At 37.7% G+C, this 17,540-nt stretch overlaps 1 protein-coding gene across 1 annotated transcript in view; it reads right to left on the minus strand.

Moving 5' to 3' along the window:
- LOC104586075 (aspartic proteinase 36-like) overlaps window positions 1–16,451 on the minus strand; it is a 63,662-nt gene extending 47,211 nt beyond the window's left edge. Inside the window, exons 1-4 of the mRNA XM_010243178.3 lie at window positions 15,885–16,451; window positions 15,335–15,464; window positions 14,972–15,222; window positions 3,538–3,762 (exon numbers count right to left, since the gene is read on the minus strand). Of these exons, the coding sequence (XP_010241480.1) occupies window positions 3,538–3,762; window positions 14,972–15,222; window positions 15,335–15,464; window positions 15,885–16,099 (821 nt within the window). The 5' untranslated portion in view covers window positions 16,100–16,451. The remainder of the gene's footprint in view (window positions 1–3,537; window positions 3,763–14,971; window positions 15,223–15,334; window positions 15,465–15,884) is intronic.
- Window positions 16,452–17,540: the final 1,089 nt, after the last annotated feature.

Consider the following 17,540-nt stretch of genomic DNA (forward strand, 5'->3'; position numbering starts at 1 on the left):
GCAGTAGCATGGAGAATCTAGGGCTGTCAGGTATTGGAGGGATTTTCAGAAATGAGGAAGGGAATGCCTTAGCCCTTTTCTCTGGCCCGATTGGCGAGGGTGATTCTCTTGGGGCTGACATTTTAGCAGCCTTGGAAGGGATTCAAAGGGCAAGAGAATTGAATATTAGGAGATTGATTATTGAAGGTGATTCGGAGGTAGTGGTAAATTGGTTAAAGGAAGATAAGACAGGAATGTGGAAATACAGCAATGAGAGGAAAAAGTTCAACTGGTTGGCAAAGGATGTTGAGATAAAGTACAGCTGGGTGAAAAGAACTGCAAATTCCTTCCCTGATGGGCTAGCTAAGCAAGGGGTGAATAGGGATTCTTTGTTTTGGGCTTATTTCTAACTATCCATATTTCCTTAATAACTATCCATAATTTTCATAAGAAAAGTATAAACTTCATGTTAAAGTATAGAAAATCAACATATTCATGAGAAGAAAAAGTGTTGATTAGACAAAATTTTAAGTGGAAAAGAAAAAAAAAAGAAAAGGTGGAAGAAGAAGAAGAAGTGGAATAAGAAAATGTGTTGATTAGACAAGATTTTAAGTTCTTCCTTACTTATTGGTTCAGGTTAGCAATGTTTGTGTTGATTAAACCCTAACAAATAAGAAAATAATAAAAAGAAATTAGTATATAAACAATTAAACACACAAAATGAATATTTTAGTTTAATAATGTTTATTTTCAAATTATCAAAAAAATATAGTCTATTTTACAATTATAATCTCAAAAAATTAAGAATATAAAAGTATTTTATAACACAATATACAAAACTGCTTAGCAATAAAGTGAGGCGAGCCTCCAAGGGTGCCTGCCTAGGCATCGCCTTGACAACTATGAAAATGAGTTACAAGAGTGTTACAATATCCCAAAGGTGCATTGGGGCATAAACTGCTATATAAGGATGGTTGACTTTTTTTTATCAGTATAAGGATGGTTGACTTTTACATCTAAAAGGATATAGTTATACAAATATCGATTGGGTTGGATCTTCTAATAGAAGGTCCACCACTTGGTATCATATGTTCTTTTTTCTTGAAGGATAAAAATAAAAAATCATTAAAAAAAACTGATTACAGATGGCAGCAGGTGTTGAGACAGCACCCGGAGCAACACAAGCCAAATACAACAAAAACAAGAAAGAAACAAGAAAAGGGTGACACAACTTCCAGAAAACTTCCAGCAAAATTAAAACCCCTGAACCACTTGGTATCATATGTTCTTGACAGGTAACTTAGTTACTTGAAAGAGCAAGAAACAAAATGCAGTTATGAAAATCAATGCAAAAGGCAAGAATAGAGGCATGGCCCATTCCACTTGTGAGTTGATGTGCCTGAAGCATCTATTTCAAGAAATCGGCATTCCTATTACAGCACCCATATAATTGTTTTTCAATTATTGGGCAGATTTACATATTGATCCAATCTCAAAATCATAATGATTGGATTGCCGTTTTGTGACAGAAAAGATCCTTTACGGAGATATATCTATAATTTTATATCAAGTATGAACTAGTTGACCTGTTTACTAAGGGTTAGAGTACAGGTAGGATAGATTGCACTTTCTTGCCTAAGAATAGTCTAATCTTCTTTAAAATATCTAAAAGAATCTCCAAAAAAAACAAAAATAGAATAAAGTTGAAGTCAATCTAATCAAGAAAGAGTACAGAGAAAATTATAGAAACACCCCTGCCAACACAAACAATGAAAAAACCAGAAAATAATAATAAAACTAAAAAAACTAAGACTGTCAACAATTTGTAACAAGCTTGAGGAGTGTTGAAGTTTTTTATTTAATGGGAAACATCAGGAAAGCAGGGTATTTTAGTCTTTATATGTACTTATGAGTAGAGTTGGCTATAATGTAATGTAACTTAAACAGGGCAGGAAAGAAATTTTAGTCTCTTGTAATTAGAAGTATATAGCAGTAGACAACTAGGTCGAGAGAGTTTTTCTTCACCAATTAAACATTCTCAGACTTCTATCCTCTCTAGTTTGTTACCAAACACTTTTTTTTGATAAATTACCAAACACTTAAATTTGGACAGTAACAATAATCTGCTACATTCTATCTAGATGTTGCAGATAGAATGTAGTTGGACCGCTGAACCCACACTAAATTTTATATTTGAAACATGAACCAAAACTATCAACATAATTAGAGGACTTCTTACACACTCTTAGAAAGAGATCACCAGATGGACTGACATAGTCATATTCAGCATCTGGAAAAGTCAATGTTCCACTATTCAGGATCTTCAGGAACATTTCAAAATAAACATCCCAATTTCTTATATTCAGTTTTCAGTCTCTCCATTGCTTAAGGATGACAAAATTCCACACTTCCACTCTGATATTGCATTTTGAAATTTTTAAAACCAGTATCATTATACTGGTGGTTGATTATCAAAAGAAAAAACAAGAAAGGTATTCCTCTCAATGTCATATCCACATGCTTCGATCCACAGATATATGAATCTGTCAGCATAAATCAACAGAACAACATTTTATTTCTTAATCACAAAATATGTGATAAACTATTTGGATGTGACAGTGTCTTTAGCTTTGTGCAAGGTATTGGTAACAAAAAAGAAAATAATGTTGAAGAGTTTCAAAATAATATAATGACTTAAGAGGGCAATGACCTATTAACCAGAAAACAATGACCAAGTACCACAGAACATAAAAACAACTATCCCAAAAAAAATCCAGATTACAAAGAAACTTGAGCACTGAACATCTCAGAATTCACAATGCTCCATACACCAATCGCAATGACCAAGTTATAATTTTCTAAGAACACAAAAGAAAAGAGACTTAAACATGAGTTGACTTGATAGCCTGCATCCACAAGGAAGAGAACCCTATAATTCCACTAATTGTGAAAATAGATGAATATATGAGAACCCTAAATTCTAGCCTTCTCTCTCACCCTTAACACAGACAGAAAAAAGACTTTGAATGGGAAAAATCCAACAATACAAAGAAGAAACACGACTCAAACAAAGAAATATAACCCACATCCTAAATAAGAAGCAACCTAAGACACAAACAAATCCTAGTAAAATAAGATACATACCAGCAGTCATTTGTGTGATGCATGGTCAAGTATTTTCCTTTTTCTAGCAGACAACAAACCAAACTTGGATCCACCACTCTTTTTGGTCTATGCTGATATCTGCTGCCTATCATTAGATTTTGAATTATTGGCAAGAGTAATTGAATTGCTAACACATTTCCCATCATCTACTAATATACCTTTATTGGATAAAAATGTTTGGCATTGTCTATTTAGTTAAATCAATCACAATCATTTCTAAATGACATCAGGCATTTCCACCCAAACGTTATTGATTTCAAGAAAAATTATGATGTCAATGAGAATAAACCGTATCCTTTTGAAGAACTTGAAACATAGCTATCTAAAATGCAAATAAGGATCTTTTAACATGAAATTATAATTTAGTTCACACATTAAAACATCATTACTTACCGATTGGGTACCATTGGAGTTGTTTTAACTTTTGGCTGCACAACATGTCCGATTGCAAAGATCCCACCTCCATTTACATTATCTAAGCAGTGAGCAAACATCTTTCTCATTTTTCCAGCTGAAGCAAGCTGAGAAATCATGGATGCATTTGATTGTCCAAAACCAAGTATTCCATCCAGTGCTGCACTTGACGAACCTAGATCACCAGATTGTTTAGCACCACACCTATCCAAAAATGTAAGCAAATAAATAAATTAGGAAGTAATGTAAAAAGACATTTTAGCAGCATTGGCTACAAAGAAAATGGCAGAAAATAAAGGTAATTCATAATAAGCATCATTTGGTTGCTCAGAAAACAAGGATTTTTTTTAAGATGATGTAGAACCCACTATAATTTTAAAGTTTGGTTGTAAAAATAAATTTGAAAAATTCAACCATTTCAGATAGGTTCTACCACCTTCCCCTTTCAGCTGGGATTGGACCAACTTATTATACCTATGTTCTTTATACAATGAGAAAAGAAGATAAGAAGCTTGCTGCTTCAGCACATGAAGCTTGTTGCTTTACCTATTTTCTCAGTAATTTTAGCATCTTCAAACCAGGGAAGTTTCCTAGTTGGTTTGTCTAGTGAAGAAGCATAAATGATTAAAGAAATTACCACTTTATGACGGTCCATCTCACCAACAGCGCCATCAGCACACCATCCAAGTGTCATCATGTATGTCTTGGGTGGGGCATTGTATGCTTTTTGTACGGGGGGTATACCAATGGCAATATTATAATTACAAGTGTTGAAGATTAATCAGTTTTATGATGTTTTTCTGAGTAGATGTTTTATGTTAGTTGTTAGATAGGAGGGGGGCCACAGTAGTTATGTGAGTCCAAATTTTGTTATGTTTTTGAGTATTATATATGCTGTTTTATGTTTTGCCGCCCTATAAGGGCATAGTTGTCTTTGTACTGTTCTATTATTTTTAGTATAAATAATAAGTGAAGGGGGCAGCCAGGTTCTTGCTCTCTTTTCTTTCAACTTCTCTCTTCTCCTCCTACTCTCTTCCTTCTCTCTTCAAGAAACTACTTTTCTTTCATATTTTTTAATTCAGCAGATTTCTACTTGGTATCAGAGCATCGGCTAGGGTTTCTTGAAGCATTCTCATGCAGCCCTAGATCAGCCGAGTGCATGAAGTAGTAAAGGGCTGATCGATCTGCTATAGATTGCCCAGTTCTTGGATTTTTTGGTGGGATCTAGTCATCAGGAAAGTGATCTACTGTTCGGCATCAAAATCAGGAAGAACTGGAGTATAGGGAAGAGTCCCAAAAAAGTTGGACTCTTTGTTTTTTATCTGATCTTGGGCACCTAGGTATTGTTAGTTTTCTTTTGATTTTCTGAAGGGGGTAGTTTGGTTTCAAGAATTTTCTGAGCCTCCTGGAGTGATCGATTCACTCTTCTCTCTGTTGGGAGGCGTGGGGAGGAGAGAGATTTCTCTCCAGCTAGGGCTTTCTTCTTCCGGAAGGGTTGGTTTATGTGTGTGTGATATTAATTTATTTTTTGAAGGTCTCCAATCTATTTTTTCTTACTGTTGAACTGTTTGAATTAAGATGGAGAGTTGGAATACCGAGATGAAATCTACCGGTACTGTGGGACTGAATGTTGGAGGTAGTAGTGATATTTTTGGGTCTGGGATCATTACTATAGTAAAACTTGATGGTACAAATTATTTGGAGTGGGCACAATCAGCTAAGATGGTATTGGTGCCCGTGGAAAATTAGGGTATCTCACTGGGGAGGAGAAGAAACCTGATACAGACTCTTCCCGATGGGTGCAGGAGAATTACATGGTAATGTCCTGGCTATGTAATTCTATGTTACCTCATATTGCAAAAAATTTCCTATGGGCTAATACTGCTATGGAGATTTGGGATGGAGTGACCGAAACCTACTCTCAGAAGCAAAATGAAGCCAGAGCCTATCAGTTAAGAAATCAGGGGATAAGTATGAAACAGGGAGAAAAACCTCTTGTTGTGTATTTCTCCATGCTAAAAACCCTATGGCAGGAAATAGATCACTTAGAAACTGTGGTTTGGGAAAGTGTAAATGATGCAGCAACTTATCACAGACTGGTAGAGAGGAATAGGGTTTTTGAGTTCTTGGCAGGGCTGAACCCTGAATTTGACATTGCTAGGCAGCATATTCTTTCTAGGGAGGGTGCGACACTCTCTCAGGCATATGCATTTGTCTCTGGAGAGGAGAGTAGGAGGAATGTAATGCTGAAACAGCTTGGGATTGACCAGTCGGCTATGGTTGGTACAACAAAACCTAAGCCGAATGGAGACAGGGGGAGTAGTGAGACTAGAAAGGAAGATAAGAAGGGCTTGGTGTGTGATTATTGCAAGAAGCCTAAGCATACTAGGGACACTTGTTGGAAACTTCATCCAAATCTTATGCCTACTCGGATAAGGAACAAGATGGGAAATGGAAATGTAGCCACTACAGGAAACTCTTCGGCCCCTCTTTCCCAAACTGATTGGGAATCCATTGCAATAGTAGCAATGAGAATAGAATTGGAGAGATTTAGATAGCTTATGAGTAAGAAAGATTCACCTAGCACTAGCCTTCCAGATGGATAGCAGAATGCAGGAGCTAACTACACCACTTCCTTCGCACATACAAGTAGTTAATGCAACTGCAAATCTTGCATCCACTTCAGGTTAGGAGGGACCTCCCTAGATTATAGACTCAGGAGCATTTGAGCACATGACTAATGCCCCTACCCTTTTCAGTTCCTATCAGTTGTGCTCTAGTAGAGACAGAGTCTCTACAGCAGATGGTTCACATATGCCCATTGCTGGGAGGGGGACAGTTAGAGTGACCAATGATATAACTCTGTCTTCTGTTTTACATGTCCCTAGACTTCATACCAACCTATTGTCTGTTAGTTCTTTGACAAAAAAATTGAATTGTTCTGTGACCTTTCTTCTTGGTAATTGTGTTTTGCAAGATCTGGAGTCAAAGAAGATGATTGGAAGTGGTCATGAGGTGAATGGAGTCTACCTTCTGGATGAGATTCCGAGACATCAGGGCCATCATGTTAGCAGCAGCAGTAGTAGTGGGTCAGAGTTAGTGAACCAGATTATGCTTTGATACAATCGCTTGGGACATCTTTCTTTTAGTTCTTTGAAATGTCTTTTCCCAAAGTTGTTTGAGTCTGTTCAGTTATCTACTTTGGAGTGTGAGAGTTGTCAGTTAGAAAAGCATTGTAGACAATCTTTTAAACCAAGTAATAAAAGTACTTCTGCTTTTAATATTGTTCACACTGATGTATAGGGGCCATATAATATCCCTTCCATGGGAGGATTCCGTTACTTTCTCTTGTTTGTGGATGACTATACACGATATTCTTGGATATATTTGATGAGATCACGTGATGAGGTTCCTAACTTGGTACGATAGTTCCACCAGATGGTTCTCACACAATTTGGAGTGAGAACTAAGGCTTTTAGATCAGATAATGCTAGAGAGTACTTAGAGAAGGACCTGACAACGTATCTCTTAGAACATGGTGTAGTTCATCAGAGCAGTTGTGCATATACACCGCAACATAATGGAATTGTTGAGAGGAAAAACAGACACATTATGGAGGTGGCAAGGAGTCTTATGGTGTGTGTTTCAGTTCCTATGCAGTTTTTACAGTTGTGCATTTGATTAACCATGTTCATTCACAGGCTTTGGGGTTTAAGGTGCCATTTAGTCTTCTTTTTCCAGATGGGGAGATATTTCATATACCTGTGAGGGTTTTTTGCTGTGTTTCCTTTGTTCACATTCTTGGCCCTCATCGCAAGAAATTGGATCCTAAGGCCAAGAAATGTGTTTTTCTTGGGTATGCTCAGAACCAAAAGGGGTATTGCTATTATGACCTAGTGTCGAGGAGCAGATTTGTCAATATGGATGTTACCTTCTTTGAATCCACCTTCTTCTTCTCGAGTGGTTCTCCTCATGGAGAGAGTTTTGGGGAGGAGAACTCACAATCTGTTCCTCTTCCTGTTTCTTTGGTGCCTCCATCAGTTCAGCCAGCACCTCCATCAGTTCAGCTAACACCTGCATCAGTTCAACCAGCACCTGCACCTCCAGTTTCATTACCTGAGCCTCTACAGGCAGCCTCACAAAAATATCAGCGCCGGCAGATGATGGTTGACTCCACACATCCTCAACCCACACCACTCTCTATCAGTCCTTCTGAAACTCCATATTCGGCAAATACAGTTCCAGGTATTCCTCTTGAGCCTGAGCATGTTATATTTTCTAATGATAATGTTCTTGTTCCTAACACGATTGTTGCAGCTGATCCCACTGATCTTGATCTTCCCATTGCAATTCGTAAGGGGAAGAGAAAGTGTACACCCCATTGCATTTCACACTATCTTTCCTACAGTGCCTTATCACCCTCCTACCATGCTTTTCTTTCTTCCCTAGATTCTATGTCTATACCTAGGAATGTTACTGAGGCACTCTCCAAACCTGAGTGGAAAACAGCCATACAAGATGAGATGGATGATTTGGTCAAAAACCAAACTTAGGAAATAGTTGATCTCCCCCCAGACAAGGAGACAATCGGATGTAGATGGGTATTCACAGTAAAGTATAAGGTCGATAACAAGATAGAGAGGTACAAGACAAGGTTGGTAGCAAAAGGGTATACTTAGACCTATGGTGTTGATTACTTGGAAACCTTTGCACCAGTAGCTAAGATGAGTTCAGTTTGTATCATTTTATCTCTAGCAGCCACCTATTCATGGCCCTTGTTCCAGCTTGATGTCAAAAATGCCTTCCTCAATGGTGATTTACAGGAGGAGGTATATATGGATATTCCAGCAGGCTTTTATGAAAATGTTGGTAAAGGAAAGGTGTGCAGACTCAGAAAATCTTTATATGGACTAAAACAGTCACTTAGGGCCTGGTTTGACAAGTTCAGAGGGGCACTCATCCATTTTGGATATACACAAACACAGTCTGATCACACCCTCTTTGTGAAGATGAGAGATGCTCTGGTGTCAATTCCGATTGTGTATGTGGATGATATAGTGGTGACAGGAAATGATCTGGAGGAGATTGATGATCTCAAAAAATCATTGCAACAAGAATTTGAGATCAAAGATCTTGGTGAGCTCAAATACTTCTTGGGGATTGAAGTTGCAAGATCCAAGCATGGGATCTTCATTCCACAAAGAAAGTATGTACTTGACCTATTGCGGGAAACTGGGAAGCCGGGGACCAAACCAGCAGACACTCCTATTGATCCAAATCACATAATTAATGGGTGTGGATAGTGAGTTGGTAAAGGATGTGGGGAGATATCAAAGAATGGTGGGCCGACTGTTGTATTTGTGTATGACACGACCAAATATTTCTTATGTTGTTAGTGTTGTGAGTCAGTACATGCATGCACCTCGGGTTCAGTACAGGGAAGCTATTGAGAAAATACTTGCATATCTGAAAAAGCACCCTGGCAGAGGCATTCTTTTCTCAAATCATGAGAATCTGAAGCTAGAATCCTGTACAGATGCAAACTGGGCAGGATGCTTAGATGACAGGAGCTCTACATCAAGAGTGTGTACCTTTGTAGGTGGAAACTTGATCTCCTGGAAGAGTAAGAAGCAAGTGGTTGTGGCAAGGTCAAGTGCAAAAGCTGAGTATAGATCCATGGCTCATAGTGTCTCATAACTTATTTGGGTTAGATCCCTTTTGAGTGAGATTGGGGTGAAAGCAAAGCAACCTATGATGTTATACTGTGACAATCAGGCTACAATCAATATTGCCCACAATCCAATTCAACATGATAGGACAAAACACATTGAAGTTGATAGACACTTTATAAGAGAAAGGGTAACAACCGGAGAAGTTTGTTTGCCTTATGTCTCTTCAGAGTTGCAGCTGGCTGATGTTCTCACTAAAGGGGTGGCAAAGAACAAGCTTGAACATGATCTACGCAAGTTGGGAATGTGTGACATTTACTCCCAACTTGAGGGGGAGTGTTGAAGATTAATCAATTTTATGATGTTTTTCTGAGTAGATATTTTATGTTAGTTGTTATATAGGAGGTGGGGACCACAGTAGTTATGTGAGTCCAAATTTTATTATGTTTTTGAGTGTTATATATGTTGTTTTATGTTTTGCCGCCCTATAAGGGCATAGTTGTCTTTGTACTATTCTATTATTTTTACTATAAATAATAAGTGAAGGGGGCGGCCAGGTTATTGCTCTCTTTTTTTTTCAACTTCTCTTCTTCTCCTTCTCTCTTCAAGAAACTACTTTTCTTTCATATTTTTTAATTCAGCAGATTTCTACTACTAGTATGACTATTCAACTTTTTGATGTATCCTTCATTCAGATCCCCAAAAGCTTAACATACTCTTTAGGGGGAGATGAGTAGTCAGAAGGGAACTGAGGTGTAAAGGTTAAGCACGGAGGCCCCCTGACACTGAATTATGTGCCTATGCTTTCCACATTTAATGCAATAAAAAGAGCCTTTTGTCTAGATAGGAGTTCAGACTCAATTTGAAGGATTTTGATCCCTTTTCTATCTTCAACAGACCTGCAACTTGCCTTTTCTGGACTGTTATATTTCAGGAACTATTTTTCTGTGGTTATTTCTTGAAGGTTTTGATCCTTCTCCCTTTGCCCAGTTGGATTTGCGGTTATTTTTCTCAGATTGGAGGCTGGACCAGTTGCTTTTAAGGGTTTTGACCCATCTTTCAGACTTGTTCGGATCTGTTTTTCCATCTCAGGAATGCTACTCTATTTTATAGTATATTGGGGGTCATTTTATTGTAAGAACTACTCTCTTTCAGTGTTTTAAAAGCGCAAGGCACAAAAAAGGCACAATGGCCAATTTGTGCCCGAGGTGAGAAGCGCAAGGCAAGGCACAAAAATACAAAAAAAAACTAAAAATATATATCAGAAAATTCAAAAATGCCAAAAAAACGCAAAAAATATTAAACATAATATTAATAAGAAATATAAACTTAAATTTTAAAATTAATGGTTTAAAAAGCATATTATCTAAAATTAAAATACATAAACATATTACATTCCTGATTCTACAAGTCGCCTTTGTGCCACATCCCTCGAGGAAAGCCCAAACAAGTCCATGTTTCGGGTCTTAAATTCTTAATTCTCACACAAAGGATAATGGTTTTATAATTTTAATTGCCTTTTATGAAGATATTTTATTAAGATGAATGAATGAACAACATTAGCAAATAGGGGGTTCTCAGAACTTCGGTGAGTGAGCAAAGCAAGCAAAGTGGAGGCATGGTCATGGGTTCGGGGGCGGAGCCCCCGGCCCAACCGCTAGGCTCAAAAAAACAAAAAAAAAACATACAATTTTCAAAAGGCGCACGCCTAGACCAAGGCGCAAGGCGCAAGGCGCATCACACGCACTAGGCGTGCGCCTTTTGAAAGTGTTGTGCCTAGGACCTAAGCAAGGCGCCTACCCTAAAATGCGCCTCGCCTGTGCGCCTCAGGCACGCCTTTTAAATCACTGCTCTCTTTGGTGCTGAATTCCCTCATTTCATTGTTATTTACATCTTCAAGTCTGATTTAGGTTGGATTATAGCAAGGTTTTCCTTATTACTTGCTTTAATACCATATTTTCTTGCTTTGGAGTGCGCCTTCTTGGTGTTTTTCTTACTGAAATGGCTACGGACAGGAGAGACATTCTTGCAGTCAGATTTTATGGGAATTACTCACTATAGAAGTTCCATTTCCAGTTTTATGTTAAGGGGCAGGGTCTCTGGGGTCATATTGATGACTCTTCACCCAAACCTAATGAATTTGATAGTAAAGGGGTTAAACAATGGAGAATTGATGATGCCAATATCATTTCCTAGATTCTTGGATCAATTGAGACTGATATAGATATTCCAATGAGGGGCCCAAAGACAACAAAGGAGATGTTCAAGTACATGGAGAAAGTTTAACAACAATCTAATCTCTCCAGACAGTATCAGAATAAAATTCAGGAATGTTACGCAGGTTTTGTGAATTTGTGGATAGAGTATGAATTGATTCATATGGGTGAATCCTTGACAGCCTGTTGTGTCAAATCAATGAAAGAACATTTTGATAGAAGAAAGATCATGCATTTCTTGATGCACTTACGACCAGAATATGAGGTTAATAGGTCCAATATTTTGAGTGGCGATACCACTCCTTGCCTAGGTGTGATTTTGGGGGAGCTTTTAAGGGAGGAAACAAGACTTGTAACTCAATGAGCTATCAACAAGAAGCTAAATATGGGGGAATAAGCAGTTTTCTTGGCAAATAGATGCAAGCCTAAAAAGGATTTATCCAAGGTGCAATGCTACGAGTGTAAGAGTATGGTCATGTAGCTTCTCATTGCAAAAAGAAAAATACATGAACCTACTACAAGCAGAAGGGACACATAATATCTGAGTGTCCTACATGTCCACCTAAGGGAAGTACTTCTCGATATACAAAGGGGCAGCACAGGGCTCTTCAGACTAGTGTTGAGAATACAACTGATGGTGCTACAATTCCTTCTTCTTCAACTGGGCCCACAACCAAGGGTGAGCCTTCTGGTATTCTTATCGAGGAGAAGGTGCGACAATTAGTATCTACTGTTATTTCCTTTGCATTTTCAGCCATTGACTGTCTGGTAAGTCTTCCTTTTATTGTTCTTCACCCAATAATGTTTGGATTATTGATTTTGGTGCCTCTAACCACATGACAAGGGCACATTATGGTTAGCATCTTAAACCCCAGTCCCTTAATAAACATATAATTACAGCCAAAGGTGAAAAATTAGAAATCATTGGATGTAGTAATTTGTCTTTACATACTTTTGCTTCCTCTCAGTTTCATCTTCATAAGACACTTCTTTTCCCTAAACTTACTACTCACTTAATTTCGGTTGGACAACTTGTTGAGGATGGTAACAATTGTTTCCTTTTTCTCGTGATGGATGTCTTATTCAGGACCAATGCAATAGGACAGTGAAGGAGAAGGGGCGTAGACTTAGACGGTTGTTCGCCTTAGAGTTTGAGAAGACACTTGCATCACCCAACTCAATTTGCCTACTCTCTACTACTCCGAGACTCTGAGCTCAGAACTTATTTGTAGAAATAATGAGTGGAATTTATGGCATAGACGTCTTGACCACCCTTTTACTAAATACGCAGAGGCGTGACGCGAGGCATTCCACTACCTAGACGTGTGAGGAATAGTTCAGAACGTAAGAGGCGTAAGCCTACTTAAGATGAGGGGGGAGGAAGGAGGAGGGAAAAGAGGAAGGAGGATCTCATTTTTCTTTATTTTTAATAAAAATCTTTTATATTTTTTAAGTGCAAGAAACAACCAACAGTATCTAAATCCTCTACTGAAGCAAAATATCGCATTGTCATTTCTATGCAGTGAGAGTGTATGGTTGAAAGCTCTTCTTCAAAAACTACATATTCCAGCCTCTCATTCAGTTCCTATCCATGTCGATAATGTTAGTACAATCAAGATTGCCTCAAACTCTGTGTTCCATGAACACACGAAGCACATTGAGGTTGATTGCCATTTTATTCGAGATTTGTTTCTTGCTAGCCACATTTCCCTTCCTCATATCTCTTATGGATTTCAACTTGCAAACATCTTCACCAAAGCTACGACTCGTCCTTGACACAAATTTTTTTATCAGCAACACAGAATGTATTTATTGATTAGAATAAAAAGAAAAAGCATATACAACAAGAAGTTGTGGGCAGAAGGATAAGCCCAAGAGAAGCAAACCACTAATTACAAACCAGCCCAGAATATAGATTGTCTTTGAATCCCTTGTTTAGCTAGCCCATCAGACATACTGTTAGCTGATCTCCTAACCCATCTAACTTGGACCAACATGTCTTTGGATATCTGCTTGAAGCGCCTGAGTTCATTTCTTAGCTTCCATATTATTCCTTCCCTCTTTTTCAGCCAGTTTACAACAATCTTTGAGTCCTCTTCAATAATCAGCCTGTTAATCCCCATTTCTTTGGCTTTTTCAACACCATACACTGCTGCCATTGACAAACTGATGCTTCTTTCTCGGCATCAATTTGAGGGGGGGGTTGTGAGAAGGGCTGATCTCTTGTTTTTCATATTTGGGAGTATCTTTTATCGTGTATCATATGTACCATATCACTGTATATTTCTTTATTTTTTCTTGAACTAGCAAAGTGCACAATGGTCCTCTCTCACCTATTGTATTTCATTAGTATATAACATATCTTGTTTGGGTGTGTGAGACATAAGACACCCTACAAACCCTAGTTATCATGGGAAGGGCTAGATTATTACAGACATTCATTGGACTCAAAAATGCAAAGCTGTATCAGATGTTGAAGAATCATCAAGGTAGAAAACCAACTTTCAAGATGATCTATATTGGAATAAGTGGGATCTTAAGTTAGGAGAAATGTCAAGCAAGCAGAGATGTTCCCACCTGCAGTCTTAAGTTCTATGTGGTCATTCAAAAATCGAAATGAAAAAATTAGGCACCTACCAATAGGTAATCCCTTCTATTCCCAAGCACCTTCCAAGCATTGGGAACAAGGCACCAGTCATGCACAACCCAATGATTACCTTATTGACCACCATGTCTGTATAGGTGACTGGATTTGAAGAGCTTGAGAAGGAATGCATTATGGTTGAAATTTTAGGCACTTCTATATTATTTGTATGGCAGGCCTGATCTTAAGTATTCACAATTGTTTGACTACAAATGTATATTTTTTTGTACTCGATCTTAATTGTCGAAGACTTTTATTCATGCATTTGTTGTGTGGCAGGTCAAGTCATGTGCAAGACTACCAATGCAAAAAGCACCAAAAGCATACCTTTACATGCCTTGCTAGCACTCAGAAAGAACTCAACTCCACATTTCTCTTAGTGCCCCAATATTTAAAAAAAAAAAGGCTAACTTGTACTCATTTCAGGAGATGTTAAATGCATCCAGGTTAACAATGTTGTTATTAAGGAAGTCATGTGCTAGGCATGCCTAAGTTTTCCTAGCTGGTTCTCCAGCACATTTAACATATTTATTATTTTCACACTTGAAATTGAAAATAAGAACATTATTTCATCCAAAGAAGTGTGGTTCAAATGCATTATATAAGAATGCACATATTATCAAAGTTGGTTTTCCAATTCCAGCAAGACATTAATTTCCTGAAGATCTGTATATTTCATTGGTTCAACAGGATATCCATATAAGCATGTGAAGACCAATAGTACTCTATATGCTTAAATACTTACTCACACGTTTCTATTTGGGTAAAGAAGGAAGAATAAAAACCATGGTTGTAAATATTTCAAGTCAGTATATTACATATTGCCATCTAGAAAGTTAACAATGTGAATAATGTTAAGGTGAAAATAACAGAAATTGACCTACCCAAATACAACACTTCCATTTGCTGGTTTAGTTTGGAAGTTTCCAGACACTTGGGCATATTCCACAAAATCTCTTATATAGTATCCAGTTGTTGTGCTCCCATCTCCATACACCACACTATATGCACAAGGTCCACCAACATAGCAGCCAGGAAGATTTTCACCATTATACATGGAAGTACAAAAATCTTGATCACAAGTTATCTCCTTTCCCGTCTGAGAATCTTTTATATCATATAAAGTAAGTTCTACCTGTACAGAAGTAAACATTCCAGAATGAATGATGATACTAAAATGATGCTGACCTACAATTAAAGAAATGAAGAAACCAAAATAAAGGCATAAATCAAAATAAGAAGCATACACCAAGGTCGCTTTTCTTTGGACACCGGGTGCATTGGATACAATTCACCCATAGAATGTCGCTTCCAGTATCAACTTGTACATAGTAATCCTTTGGAGGAGTTCCAATTCCAATTTTTGCAAAATAAAGCCTTAAACAAACAATCAAAACAAAAATGCATCTCATTTAGCAAAGAAAACGCAAACTGAGCTAAAAACAGCAACTTACCAATTGCCAGATCAATAAAAAATACCAAACCAAATCAAAGAAGAAATGAAAATAAAACCACCAAATTGGATCTACCCACTAATAAGCCAAAATAATTTTCACAGTGAGAAACAATAGCAATTCTCAGTTACGAGGTCAAGATATCATATTATAAACCAAACTCATGAAAGAAAGGAAAGAATTTCATCAAGAAATCAAATAAAATTCGATAAAAGTGAACGGGTCAATGGAGAATGCATTCTCAATTACGAAGGCAAGATATCAAATTATAAACGAAACCCATGAAAAAAAGGATGAATTTCATCAATAAATAAAATAAATTCGAGGTCAATGGAGAACTGACCCAGTACTAGCAGGATGGCCATCTCCACCCAAAGGAAGATCAACGTTGGCAAGCAACCGACGGTGACGCCGCCCATCATGAGTTTTTATGTCAGTTAACGAACGCTTCCGACCCGCAAATTTGTGCTGAACCCTGAATACTCCATTGGCAGATACATTTGAAAGAAGAACCACAAGTACAATACAAAGAATACAGATCGACCTCTTGAGATCCATCACAAACAGCAAATCTTGCAAACTTTTCCCCTCTGTTCTTATTTTCGAAATAAAAAATCAATCTTCTTATTCCTACCTAACAACGGAGGGGAAAAGGAAAAGAGAAAAAAGAAAATTTGAAGGAGAAGAGATTCAGGGTATCCCTGCCAGAGGTCGGTGGGCGGAAAGGAAATCAATACAAGGAGACAAAATATATATATAGAAAGAAACACGGCTTCAACGGCAAACAGACTAATTATTTTCCTTCTTTATCCATCAAAAACAAATTATTTTCCTTTATTTTCTCTTCCTTCCCTTCTTTCTCGCTCTATAATGGCTGCAGTTTGACTGATCTGAGAGCTCTATTTGGACCAAAGGAATTCGTTTGGACGGTTGAATACAAAACCCAATTGATTTAGGGGCCTTTTTTTTTTTTTGCTACGAAATAGGGGCTTGTTGGACTAACCCATTTGAATTGTGTATCTATTTACGTGGGTTGCTTGTAATACGAGTGCAGATTTGGTCCAACACAGGTCCCAACGACCAGTCCCAACTAATATTGCAGCTGTACATCGGGAACATCTCACCGGACAAGTGAGATGTTCCCATACACGGCTGCAGTGGTTGTTGGGAGTGGTAGTTGGGACCTGGGACTAGATCCGAACTCGTGTAATACGGATCTCAGGTTTCCAAAGGTTGTCTTCTCGTTAGCTACTAAAAATAAAAAATTATTAAGAATGTAGTTTCACAATTTGCCCTCCATTATTTTTAAATTTTCAAATAACACTTATGATGAAATTTTCAATAGGGGGATGTCTAAATCCGAGAAAATATGACCGAATTCAAATTTGAATCAAATCATGATCCAATCCATTTTCATTCTTATATGTGCAAGTTGAAAAAACTAGAAGAGCAACTTTGGGTCCTAGGCCTAGGCTGAGCTTGAGGACCAAAAATCGAAGTCAATTTGTCTAAAATTGCAAGGTGGGTTGGTCTAGGTTCAAATTGAGCCCACCCAATTTCTATCCGTATGAGTCACTGAACCACCACCACCAATTAGTTGAAAAATAGTTTTCTTTTTTAGTTAGTTTAAACTTTTATCACACTTGATATGATGCAATGCATGGCCTCATTTGTTTTGTGTTACTTAAGTAATGCGTTTTCCCAGGTAAGTGATAACATTGACCGGGTACATGCAAATACAACATTCATCTTGGCAAGTAGTCACCCAAGTAAGGCATGATAAGAAGGCAATTTGAGTTTTCAGCGGGTGGGTAAATAAATTATCCACCCTTAGGAGGTAACCAGTACTCTTTTGGAAAAAATGTTTTCCATGAGCCCCATTATAGCAGCTAGTGTTCTTGCAATTCCATGGGACCCAACGACTTACCCGCTCACCTTTACCACAAAACGAACAAGGTCGTAATATTGGAGATGTACCCAAATCTTTTTTACATTTTTT

This window comes from Nelumbo nucifera, chromosome 1 (genome assembly GCF_055504915.1).
Source record: "Nelumbo nucifera cultivar China Antique chromosome 1, China Antique-T2T, whole genome shotgun sequence".
NCBI lineage: Eukaryota > Viridiplantae > Streptophyta > Magnoliopsida > Proteales > Nelumbonaceae > Nelumbo > Nelumbo nucifera.